General features: G+C 45.9%; 1 protein-coding gene across 1 annotated transcript in view; it reads right to left on the reverse strand.

Annotated features, from left to right (window-relative positions):
- Positions 1-13,139, reverse strand: part of MnM (myomesin and myosin binding protein) — a 60,987-nt gene that overhangs the window by 25,591 nt on the left and 22,257 nt on the right. Inside the window, exons 6-13 of the mRNA XM_065434669.2 lie at positions 10,795-10,949; positions 8,098-8,260; positions 6,159-6,446; positions 4,741-4,858; positions 3,875-4,047; positions 3,052-3,348; positions 2,266-2,396; positions 71-2,149 (exon numbers count right to left, since the gene is read on the reverse strand). Coding sequence (XP_065290741.1) covers positions 71-2,149; positions 2,266-2,396; positions 3,052-3,348; positions 3,875-4,047; positions 4,741-4,858; positions 6,159-6,446; positions 8,098-8,260; positions 10,795-10,949 — 3,404 coding nt within the window. The remainder of the gene's footprint in view (positions 1-70; positions 2,150-2,265; positions 2,397-3,051; positions 3,349-3,874; positions 4,048-4,740; positions 4,859-6,158; positions 6,447-8,097; positions 8,261-10,794; positions 10,950-13,139) is intronic.

Raw genomic sequence — 13,139 nt, forward strand, 5'->3', positions numbered from 1 at the left:
ATCCTGAGTCCCATGTACGGATGTTGTTCACATTTAGTAAAAACTATAGCGCAGATATAGCGGTACTTACAAGAGTAATCTCTATGTGCCTGTTGTCGGGTGCCACCTTGATGCCATTCTTCAGCCACGTAATTTGAGGCATCGGATCGCCCATAACAGTGCAGTGGAGCTTGATTCGGTAGCCACTGGGTGCAATGCGGTTATCAAGGCGAGTCACAAAACAGGGCGCCTCCCCCTTCGGCTGTTGCTTCACGCGCGGCTTCACGGGCTGCGGCTCTTCCGACTCGGACGAGTCGCTTCTCGATAGTCGCCTAGACAGGTACATACGGGATCCTGAGTCCGGATACGGTCTGACACGTGACGTCGCCGATGAGTCCGAACTGCCCTCGGTCTTCCTGCCGTTGGTGGTTTCCTTGCCGCCGTTCTGATCGCCGGAAGGTCGCTCCCGTGTGCTCAGTTTTTGACGCAGCATGCTCTGCATTGATCGCAGCAGCTCGAGATCGTATTCCAGGCTGGACATTTCTGAGGAAATGCGGCTCTCCAGCCTGTCGATATTTGTTCTCTTTGCGCTGTAGTCGCGCTCAATGCTCCTGGAAAGCGTCGTGATCCTGCGGGCATACGACCTCCTTGTCCGTACGTCGAATTCTTTCACCCTTGCTGCCTTCTTATAGTACCACGCATCGTGCAAGTAAAATTCTCCTTCGTATTCCTCGGCTTGTCGCTGCCGGCTCCTGAAGTGTGGTCGCGGGTAGCCGAAGCTCGTGTCCACGCCGGAGTCGGCTGGCGAAGCAGAGAGCAATTCACGTCGCTTTTCATAAGTTGCGTGTTCGAGAAAAAGCTCAGGCGATGCCTGTGGCGTGATGATTCTTGGAACGGGTTCGTTTGGCGTGACAGTCGTTATGATCGCTATGGGACTGGGCAGTGTTTCAATGAACTCGACTGAACAGCATGCACGAGACGGGTGCTGGGACCTGCGGAGGTTAGATTCGGACAGCAAGGTGTCGATGATGTAGTTAACTGGAAGTGGAAGTCGCTCGCTGAGAGTGAAACGGCACACTATTGGCAATCTCCTCTCTGGGTCTACGAAGGTACCTGCAGACTCGAGGGCCAGAGGAGGTGCGAGGACAAGAAGAGGTTGCAATACGTCTATGATGAGGAAAGATGAGTCCGGAAGCAAGTTCCTGTACATGTTCCATTGAGCTAGTGTGACCACTCTGACTGTGATTCCCTCCGGAGGATGCGAGGCTGACACTTCATGGGTTTGGTCGAGAAGAAGAGGGGGCGAAAAGACGACGAGGTAAAATGTATGAGGCACGAGGTGAATGCCAGGAGGCTTCTCAGTGTCCACGCGCTCCTTGACAGTGGGTGTATCGTCAGCATTTTGCCACGCTAAGACTGTGACTGTGCAGCTGACGGTTAGAGGAATGTATCCTTGCGTAGCTTGTTCGTATTTTTGCTCTTCGAGTGAAAGGTCGAAAAGGTCGTCCGCTGCATAGGGGATAACTTCATACGAATGTTCTCTAATTCGAAGCGCAACAGCTTCCCTGCGTTGCGACAACAACGGTGCCTCCTGCTGTGGCTCTTCTCTTTTAGTCTCTGGGACGATGGCTTCCACAACGGATGCCACCCTGGGCACGGCAACGTCGCTGGTTTCGAGACTGGCACGTTTCGCCAGTGTGTCGTAGTCAATCTCGGACACCTCGCCAGATTCTACCTTGACAGTGGAACTTGGCACTAGCGTTTCGTAGTCACTAAGTTCGCTCGGCACGAATGGAGCAGTAAACTGCGAAACTGCCTCCGAAACAGCGGCGTCTTCGTTGAGGAATTCGTCAACATCTAGAGACGAACGTTGGTCGTCGCTGTCGTACTTGGTGACAGTGAGTGTGACGTCTTCTTCTGTGGAACCCAACTCTTGCTCCGTGGCAATAGCTTCGGTTTGTTCTGTCGATTCGACTTCTGTCGCTAGCGTATCTGCTCTTGAGTCGAGTCGTGGGAGGCTAACGGGCTCTGTGCTGGGGCCTGGTTTGCTAGTGCCATAAACGGTTACTGCTCGCAGCCTAAAGGCGTACTTGGCGCCTTCTTCTAAGCCGTACACTGTGCAGTGTTCGTGATGAGTTGTTGTCGCTTTCAGCCAAAGTTCGTTGTCCATCTGAAAGAAAAAAAGAAAAAAAAGTGCAAGGGAAGCCATTATTAGTCCCAAGTTATTGTTGCTGTAGTGCAGCAATCGTAAACGTGATTTCACACAGAGAAAAATGCTTCGCTTACGAGGCGCTTTTCGACGACGTAGCTACTGACGGGACTACCACCATCGTTATCCGTTGGCTTCCAGGCCAACGTGCATGAGGTCCAGTCCACAGATGTGATTTCTGGTGGCAAACTGGGAGGGTCTGGTTCGCCTATATATCGTTGAACGCACAAGTTAACCAATGAGAAACTTACTATCAACGTAAAAATAAATGCTGCGACTAAAAATATGATATCTGAATATGTGTTGAGAACAAAACATTAAAAATAGTCTGGATAAATAATATTAACAGGATAGTTTCTGCATTAACTCTTATTATTATTTCCTTGGTGAGCCTGTTGCTGCAAGCTTTTACGTTGCAATAGGCGGCAGAGCACTTCCCAAGTGTTTTGCCATTCTGTGTAACTAAAAAGAAATGTTTAAGAATATATCTTCGATCAACGCAGGCAGATTCTTCTTCTAGAATGGTATTATGAAAGAGCTGTTGGAGCTGTGTAGTGGGCATAAGTGTGATTTGTTGACACCCTACCAAGAACTCTTCAATTCATTCCTCTTAAGCGTACAAAGAGAGACATTGCTTAGTAGCTGCAGTATGCGTGGTATATCTGGCTGACTGCCAGCGCTCAAAATCAACATCATAGCTCAAGACAGTCTAACTAAAGCTGTAGAAGTTCATTCAACGTGTCATGTTATCTTATTTACACATCACTTAATCTAAATAGGCTGAAATTGTAAAGCCTGCATATGCGGCTTCATAACTAAAACAACAGTAAAAAAAAGCTTCCATGAATAAATAAGAAACGCACCTGTCACCATAACGTCGACAGAGAACATGTCACTACCGTGCTCGTTAAAGGCTTCCAAAGAATAAATTCCACGGTGGTTGCAATCCGCGTCCACAATCTTGAAGAGTATTGTCTGATCTTCGCTGTCGATGGTAACCGAACAGTTCGGATCGTCAAAAGCCAGTGGCTCGCCATTTCGTTTCCACACGAATGTTGGAGGTGGGTGGCCTGTGTAGGACAGCTTGACTCGCAATGTCTCTCCAGAATCGAACATAAGGCCGTCTTTGTATGCCGGCGAGCTGATCAACTTCGGTGGCGCTGTGAGGAAGAAAATTGGTAAGAAGGCGTGCCTACAAAACAATAATTGCGATGACGAAAATCACATGGAGTGTCACAGTGACACATCTTTAGAGATATACAGCTGCAAGAAATTTAGGAAGATGATTGACAGGGTAAAGAACAAAGACATCAAGGCTTACATGATTCGCATGACAAAATTCATAAGCTCAGCGAACACTATCGTTAAGAGTGTAACGACAGAAAGAGGGGGAAAGAGTGGGACCGTGCACCAGTCTCGTGTCTCCATACTCCAAGTGCACGCAACCGAATGTAACAACAACGTTTTTGCTTATCGTCTTTACCACCTAATTGCGAGATTCCGCGAGAGCATGAAAATGGCATTTGAAGTTTAAACGCACATTAACCTTTCATTCTCGTCTAGCGTGAAAAATAATAAAGATCTTACTACCTCCCGCGGACACAGAAACTATGGCAATGATACTGCCTACACATTTTTTTTTAATTGTGCATGTAATGTGGCGGACATGACACGTAACTTAATTACCTAATACTGTTAGCTTTGCCGATGTCGTTTTCAAACCGGCGTTGTTGAGAGCCTGGCATTCAATCTTGCCCTTGTCTTCGAGCCGCACTTGTTTCAGGTTGAGTGTTGAACTGGCTAGCGAAGTGTCAATGTCCGCACGTGGGGACTCGAATATTTCTTGACCTCCCTTGTACCTGGAAACAAAAAAAGAAAGAGAAAAAAAGAAAGCGCGCCGATGACAGCAGTGCAGTCGTCCAGGCATCCCCACGCGTTTCTTCTTTTGTCCCAATAAACGTTCCATAGCTTTTAGATATTGCAACAGACCTGTAGTAGCCATCTAAAGTGAAATAACACTGTGCGCTCGTTGGACAAAAGTCAACACTTGAGATAGTCTAGAAGCCTATCAGTGCATTCACCCTCCACAGCAAGCATTAAGTTTACCTGCATGTTCCGCTCGTGATTTGTCACGTAAGGCTTGGGTGATTCTGGGTGTTTTCGAGCTTGACACACACGCTGGTGTGAGATGTAAGCGGCCAATTGAGAAAAACTAGAAATATTAGCGCATGTAAAAAGAAATTGCTTACACAAGCTCCCTTCGTTTTTACAGTGGCTGTGTGTATGTGATATTACTGTGGTTCGCATTGTTGTCTGTGTGCTTCTTTCTAATATCACTTTGTTAAGTGGCACTGTTTTTCACATCATTGCTTTAACAGTTCCTTCATAATGTCGTGATGCTGTTTTCATGTGCAGGTAATAACGCAACTCTATGTTGTAACGTAACTCTACGTTGTATTTATTAGATATTTCGCGTCGTGTTACTCATTTGGTCGGCGCCGTATTTGTGCGTCAACATCTTTTTCTATCATGTATATAAATCATCCTTTTACCATGTGATCTCTGGCGTAGGCTTTCCTGTAAACTGGCAGGTGAAGCAGGCGTCTTCGTTAACGAGAACATTGACGTCGGTGAGTAACTTGGTGAACTCCGGCGCTGTCATCGACGCAACTGAAAGAAAAGTGAATGAAATATTCATCGCAGCACAATTTAGGTACCGCCGATGCTCACGTAAGGTGAGGTTTTACGTTTCTTCCCCTCCTGCCCTCGCCCCCATGATATTCTTCCGCTATATCGCTACCATCGTGAAAATACTCTATATAAGCTCACCCTTGTACACGCACACACGTACCCTCTTTACATGCATACCACGAGCTAAACAATAATGTCCTGAGAGCAGCTGCTCTGTCGAAGTTATAGCGTTTGAGTAGAGGAGCAGATTCACTGCAAACCAACTTGGAACCTTGAGGGTGCTTTCTGTCTATAAATTCTACGGTTACCCCCTTCTCGGGTGTAAGTTTTTGTGTGATCGACCTATTTGTACCTATAAGAACCCGTCAGGGGGTAAATCGGCTTACAGTGTAAGAAAATAATTAAGCCATAAAGGCGTGCAAACCAGAAAAGCTTCAGAACTTGGTCAAATAACGCAGGAGGGCCTTCTTGTTTAACTTTCTTGGAACTGCGTTGTGCCCCGTAAGCGCAAACCAGACAAGTGGAAGAAGCTTTGACGAAATTACTCGAAAGACTGTCATGCCTTTAAGCGTGTAATATTAATTTTACAAAAATAGCCGCTGTAGGTCAGTAATGGTCGCCACATTAAGTGCAATCCAAACAAACCAAATACAGGCCCGGTTGCTGCAATACAATAAGCTGGCGTAAATTGCGAACACAAGCACCGAACCATTAATACTTCGTAACTATGTTCCTGGTGTTTGCCGTGCCGAAGGAGAGTGGGACAAAGCGCGCTTTCTCTCAGCACGTCCACGCAACATTTCGCACAGCCGAGCTTACCCACGTTAAGGCACATTGGCTGACAGAGCTGCGAACAAGTGGACTTTATTCCGCCAAGACAACAACCGCATGAAACATACTTTGGAAAACATGAAACGCCTTTCCTAACATCAGATATCGTGCTGTACCGCCTAACTGTTTTAGGCTGTGTTATAAACGATTTATTTTCAGCTCATGAGCGCCGCCATCTCGAGCTGACACGAACAACTTCTGAGCTTCGTGCCCAGCGATGTCGAACTAAGCGGATAATGAAATATCGAACGCATCCGTCAACAATTTTCACGAGTACGAATCGAGTGTAGTACCGTGCATTTGGTTGTTACGGGTGTAAAGCGGCAGCGCTAACAGCCCTGAAGGCGGCCCTCAAATGCTTTCTTCAAGCAATTTGTGGGAATGAAAAGAGCTCTCTGAAGAGATGCCGCGCATAGCAGAAAAAAAAAAATCCAGCTGGCACGCTCACCTTTCCTGGTGATGACAATGGGTTCCGATGGCTTGGACCACTTGCCCATGCCGCACTCATTCTCGGCGCTGACGCGGAATGAGTACTCGATGCCGGGCACCAGGTTCTGCGCCACGAACTCAGCCTCGCGCTGCTGGCTCACCACGATCCACACGTCGCCCACGAGGTCACAACGCTCGAGCACGTACAGGGTGACCCCATCGCACGGGGGCGCCCATGTCACGATGCACGCGTCCGGCATGGTCGGGTGCACGACAACCGAGGGGGGATCCGGAGCGGGGGGCTTCTCTGCAACAGCACGCCGAAGCAGTTGTAGATACATGGTGAAATAACGGGAAACCGTCGATGAACCTTCACTTGTGTCCGGCGGCTATTCTCAACTGAATCTCGTCTCCGTAATCTGTCTCCCGATGGTTGAGCGGCAGTCACCTATGTAGCTTTTCGTAGCAGTCACTAAGAAACCTCCCCCCACCCTTCCTTTCCCCCCTTTCCGCTCTTTGTAGGTTTCGGTGAGATCTCACCTTAGGATAGAGGCTACTTTGGATCCATCCCTGATAGCAGTTAGACGTGTGTGCGCGTAGCTTTATCAAAAGTACACACTGTCGACATATTATGGTGGTCTATGAGGGGCAGCTGCTAGCTATTCTGGAAGACACTGCTGTAGATGTAAAAAAAAGGCATGTGTCCTTAGTTGCAGAGTATTTCCCGTAGCGCAGGTATAGAATTGCGTCGTGAGGATTTACTAATATATATACTCATTCAATCTATTTCTCTTGTTTCAATTGCAAGACGACTTCACTAATGCGCAAGTTGCCATTGAGGAACTGAATTTGGTCAGTGCTCAAAGCATGTTCATTTACAAGTGCTAAGATAAACATGAGTATTGAGATATTGCCTATAGTACGGCTGCCGATATATCCGTAATTTCTTTTTCACTTTTTTTTCACGTGAGAACGATCTTTTGTCAGTTATCTTTATCCCCTGTAGCACTGTTGTCATTGAGTTAAAATTGCTTTTTTGTTAGTTTTTGCGTTTTCATCTCTATTTTATGAACTTTAATTGCTACTGTTACTCCCTCACATTTATAGTGTGTTTTGTTAAGTTCTTGGGTTCATTCGCGTTTCTGCACTAATCTGTGTTTCAGTTTGTTAAGGTGATATTGTATTTTAATCTTTATGTACATACTTACTGCACTGCGCCCCCTTACACAATGCCCCGCGAGAGCTCCCGAAGGTACTTATATATAAATAAAGCACCCGCCGATGTTACTTAGTGGCTCTGGTGTTGCGTTGCTAAGCACGAGTTCGCGGAATGAAATCCCGGCCACGGCGGCCGCATTTAGGCGCACTTAAAGAACCCCAGGTGGTCCAAATTAATCCAGAGTCCCCCACTACGTCGCTCCTCATAATCAGATCGGGGTTTGGGCACGTGATACTGCATAACTTTATTCTTTAAATAAATAAAGTATTGTACTGAAACGGGTGGTTAACGACATTCACACTCCCCGAAATATTTTTTTTTCCGAAACCAATTATTGACGCCCTATGGCTATTGCAGTTTCCTTATCTAAAATACGTACATCGCAGTAGTTTCTCATATGTAGTGGAACACTGATAAATATTTGGACGAAGCCCGTCACTGTTGAAGGCATGTCCACACATCCACACAAAAAGCATTCTGAGACTATATATACTATCATTTGAGATATATTCGTCGCGGCATTCTACAGACCCCCTCCTCCCCCGCCACCCCACGCACACACAGAATATTGTTCCACCCACTTGTCTCTTGCAGAACACAAGGAATTCTTTCTGGGACAATAATAAGCGGAGCACCAAAGCATTCCTCCGATCTTCACCTTCACTTGCTTCTAGATTTACAACACTTCAGGGCGGTTTATCCCCAGTAAGGTATAGATAGTAGTTTCTGTCATACTCACTGGGTGCTGCTTGTACTCGGACGGGCTTCTTGTCTACGAGCGCGTCACCGACTCCGGCTTGGTTCTCGGCGCTGACTCGAAAGACGTAGAAATGGCGGCACTTGAGATCCTCAACGGTGAAACGTGTTCCTGCGTCGGGCGTCCTCAGAGAGAACTTGGCAATCTGTACCGGAGGCAGAAACGAACGGGCGCCTTCATGCGACCAGTCTGGGGCGAAAGCCAAGCAAGCCTGCACTGGCAGAGCTACACACAAGGCGTGCCATGCGGTTGCACAAGAAAGGTTCCTATATAGGCACAAGAACCTTGATGGGGTTCTGTATCAAGGTCTTATTTCTTATTTTCAAAGGCCGATGCATTGCTCAGTGCAACTCTTTACGGGTGAAAGCAAGCAATACCTTCACCCTCCCCTCCCCCCCCCCCCACCACCACATACTTCAAGTCTGCGGTCAAATTGATTTTATTTTTTCCTTGAAAGAACTGTCTGCCGCTGTTTAAAAGGGCCCTGAACCAGTTTTCATGGAACTGGAGAGAGGCATTTGAAGTGAAGAGAGGTTATTTCCAGAAATACTTTGCAGCAAGAAGTACTTCAATGCGTTCAGCAGAAGCGCAATTATTGACTATCAAACACGGCCTCCGCTGTGTTCCCTTTCCTTCTTCAATGACTTTCACTGGAAGGCTACGGTAGAGTGGGGCGTATCTACAACGCCCCGCCTTCTGTCACCGTGGCGCGCAGTTGAAATTTCATCTTGGGTGTTAACTAGACGCTACGACTTTTGATTTTGATGCCTATTATGCGCTAAACGTAAACCAAACGCGGTTGTCCTCAGCAGGCCGCAGGGCCCTATTGTGTCTGTGCCCTATTGCACCTGACCGGTACCTTGTCTTTCTTAAATTTATTATGTTTAGTAGATGTTAGTGCCTTTATTTGGTGCCGGCTACTCTTTTTCACATTGAACTACATTTAACCGAACCGACAGGTACGCAAAAATTGCATAAATGAACACTCAAACTGCAAGTCGACACACATAAGTAAGCTGAACACACTTAATCTTAAGGTTAAGTTACATAAATAAGGGAAACCCACTCAGTATTTAGGAGAAGTCACATAATTACACTTTAGAGAGCAGCAAAAAAGTATCACATATAAACACTGGATACGCAAAGGGAAGTCTGATAGCTACGTAAAGTCGGCACGAAAAAGACACGGAATAAGTTCACAAGAAGGCACATGAAGACTAGCACAGAATGGAACTTCTTACAAACCGTTCGTTATGGCAACTTAACTAACTTTTGGGCTTGTACGCGCGAGAACCACGATTTGATTACGAAGCACATCGGGGTGGGGGTCTCCGAATCAATCTTCACCACCTGAGGTTCTTTAACGTGCTCCAGTGCACAGGACGCGGGCGTTTTTGCATTTCGCCACCATTGAAATGCGGCCACCGCGGCCGGGATTTGATACTGCGACCTCGTGCTTCGAAACGCAGCACCATAGCCGCTAAGCCGTTCTTTATGGCAAAGGACTATATCTGTGAATATCGGCCCTAATACTTAGATTTCTGGGGCTGCATTCAAATTTTTTTTTCGTAAGAGTCGTTTGCGATTTGCCGGCCACTCTGGCTAATAATTTTTCTAAGATTACCGTAAACTGCCATCTGCTCTTACGAGCAGTTCTGATGTAAGAAAGTTTTGTGAATGCGGGCCCTGAGTTTTTGAAGTGCATATTAAAGCCAACCCATATAGCATCTTTCGAAGTTCAAGTTCCAGAGCGAAAATGAGAGGTCTTGATGACTTTATTTTGCTACTTGCAGCGATTGAAGCCTGTTGGTAAATTTTAAACATTATTGTCCCTGAAGGTCTTAAGAGTGACAGGTAGAGATATTCTTCGTAACTATATTGTCTCTCCATGCATCTTCGTTTTTGTAACATAGTAATAGACCAAAGTTACAATGCCTTGTTTTTCTAGGACTACGGTAGAATAAGTTGTACTACAGGATAACGAGGTACGGCCGCGAAGTAGATTGAATAAAATGCTCCGTTCGTCTCAAAAACTTTCATATACACTGAACTTAATCTCAACTCCAATATTTTATTTCTGTCACACACACACACACACACACACACACACACACACACACACACACACACACACACACACACACACACACACACACACACACACACACACACACACACACACACACACACACACACACACACACACACACACACACACACACGCACACGCACGCACACACGCACACACGCACACACGCACACACGCACACACGCGCGCACGCACACACACACACACACACACACACACACACACACACACACACACACACACACACACACACACACACACACACACACACACACACAGGCACACGCAAACACACACACAGGCACACACACGCACACACAAACACACACACAGGCACACACACCATATTTGCCAGAATTCGAATAAATGTGTATTGGCCCCATTGACCAAGCCCGGAACAAGGTGTTTTTCACCATCACAGTGCCACTACAGCACAGCTCGGCAGGGTTACAAGTTCATTCGTCTTTCGTTTACTCTTATATTTTCATTTATGCTCAAGACCTTGTTCTTCCCTTTTGCGTCTTCTGTGAAAGATTTCAACCAACGCAAGAAGATGCACGATATCAGTTTAAACTACAGCAAGTTCTTACCTCAGCAGCAGACACATCTCGATATTCGACGATGTAGTTGGTGACGGCGTCGCCGCCGTCACTGAGTGGTGGCTTCCACGATAGGCTAATCGAGTTCTCGGTGACTTCTTCGATCACCAATGGTCCCAGGGGAGCGGACGGGGGCACAACCACTCCTGCGTAAAACGATACTCGCATGCTAGTCATTTCGCCGAATGCGTTCTGGACAATGGCGTGTGTATGCCTAGTTTACAGCGCACAGGAAAACCGTATTCTACCTTGAAAAATACGTTTCTGACCTTCGCTGTCATTTCTGGCGTGTTGTGAAAACAGAGTAGAGGGAAGCCGTTGGCTGTATAGCTTTTCAGCTGGCTCTGTGGCTGGTTTACTTTACCAAATATTATTTGTCAATTACATAAAGTACATAAATAAATGACTGGCTACGTAGTTCCCTAAAGAGAACGATCATATCAAATGTCACAAAATATGATCAAACGTAGTCACTAGGAATCGGCATCAGCTTTGAAAGAACAGAGTTTATTTTCAACTTTTTTCATTCATTATTCCCTCTCTTTGAACATTTTGAATGAGCCTCGTTGAGCAAAAATAATGTGCGCACAGAAATCACAAAGTATTTGTTGGGTCATGGATTATTCGCCTATTCTAAAGATTTGAGGATTCATTGTCTGTGCTGTTAACTTTCTTTTTATGCCTGGCGACAACTCTGCGTCAAGCTTCGAGCTCTCGGTGATCGGTCGCTATCTTTGATGGCTATGTTCAAATCGTGACCCTCTCCAGACTTTTCATAGAGGAAATTATGTGGAGTGACCGAGTTCTCTTGCTTCTTTCTTTCTTTTTTCGCTTGAAGTATGATCTTTTCACTCACTATTTGCTTTCTTAGGTATTTTTTTTTACTTCTGCCAGTATACTTATTTTTATTTTGTCAACATGATTTCCATCACTAATAGTATCGTATTCTTAATAGAAGCGAAATAAAGTAGCAGTAAGCAAGTGCCTCAACCGGTCCTCCTGTCCCTGCAGTTAAATTTATTTAGTATTCTAGAACTAACATACATTTATCCATTACCTCCCCTCCCCCCTATGTAGCAAACACAGATCCACACCGATGGTTTTCTATGGCCCAGGTTCGTTCGCCGCTGTCGGCTTTTGAGGATACTCTGAATAGGTGAATTAGGTAACTTAAACATATGTGTGCACTTTCACTAATCTATATGCACCACGTTTTGCATTGAATGTTTCTCCTTCGGCTAGCTGGTACACGACCTCTATTTATTTCTCTTGCCTTCTTTTGCTTTCCGTCGACAGCTTTCCATAGCTCGAAACTCGGTATATTGTGTCCGTCTACCTGTTTATCCGTTCTTTCTGTTACGTCGCCGTTGTCATGTCGTTGGTGTCAACCAACTTCCTCTACCTCAGGTTCATCATATGTTGAAGGAAGACAAGTCGTTGCTTCCAACTACCGCTTCGAACCGAAATCATGACCCTGGCACCGTATGTAGTTAGGAGTCGCACACGCCAACAACTATACAGATCTGGTGTATTCAGCCTGGTTAACCTCCCTGCCTTTCCGTCTTCCCTTCTTTCTCTCTCTCTGATGTATTTTCCGCATTCAACCATTTGTGTGGAGATTGTAGCATGCGCGACCCAGACCCGGAGGGTGGCTATGTCTGTGCATGCGTCTCGGAGGCAACAGAAACAAATACACCCAGCCAACATAACTATATAGTGCAACATGCACTTGTCGCCGTTGCCGCGCTATATCGTAAGCTTCCTGTAGTCGTCACTGCATAGTTTCGGAACATTATACAAAATGGCAGGATTTTTGCACAAGTTTGGTGCCATTGGTGGGAGTACGTGCTGTCAGTAAGTTAGCCTAAAACCGGAGAAATTTGTGAAGTCTGCTGACTATTTTCTTTTCTTTTAACCAGATTTACACTACCTAAAAAGCGATATAATCTGCCGTCTGTTGTACCCGCTCAGACAGGATCTTATAGAGCCAAAGTGCATCACAAATTCTAGAGCTTTTTGTGCCATTGCGGTCAGGAGAAAACGAACTTGGCGCACAATGTGACAATTTAGTCGAGGAACCGAAGACTTCGCGCTGCACTTTTCACATAACTTGCCTCAGAAATAACTTAGGATAACAATAAAAATAGATAAAAATTATTGGAGCATTTTGACGGGAACTTGAATAAGTAAAGCTTTTTGTATGGGCAAAAAACAAACGGTACAATCGTTCCGATGAAAAATAGACTTATCGCTGCATTGAGCTCCCTAACCTCTCTCGGTGCGATAATTTGGCCTTATGTGAATGTTACCGGAGATAACATCACGGTTTCCATGCT

Source organism: Dermacentor albipictus, chromosome 1 (assembly GCF_038994185.2).
Source record: "Dermacentor albipictus isolate Rhodes 1998 colony chromosome 1, USDA_Dalb.pri_finalv2, whole genome shotgun sequence".
Classification (NCBI taxonomy): domain Eukaryota; kingdom Metazoa; phylum Arthropoda; class Arachnida; order Ixodida; family Ixodidae; genus Dermacentor; species Dermacentor albipictus.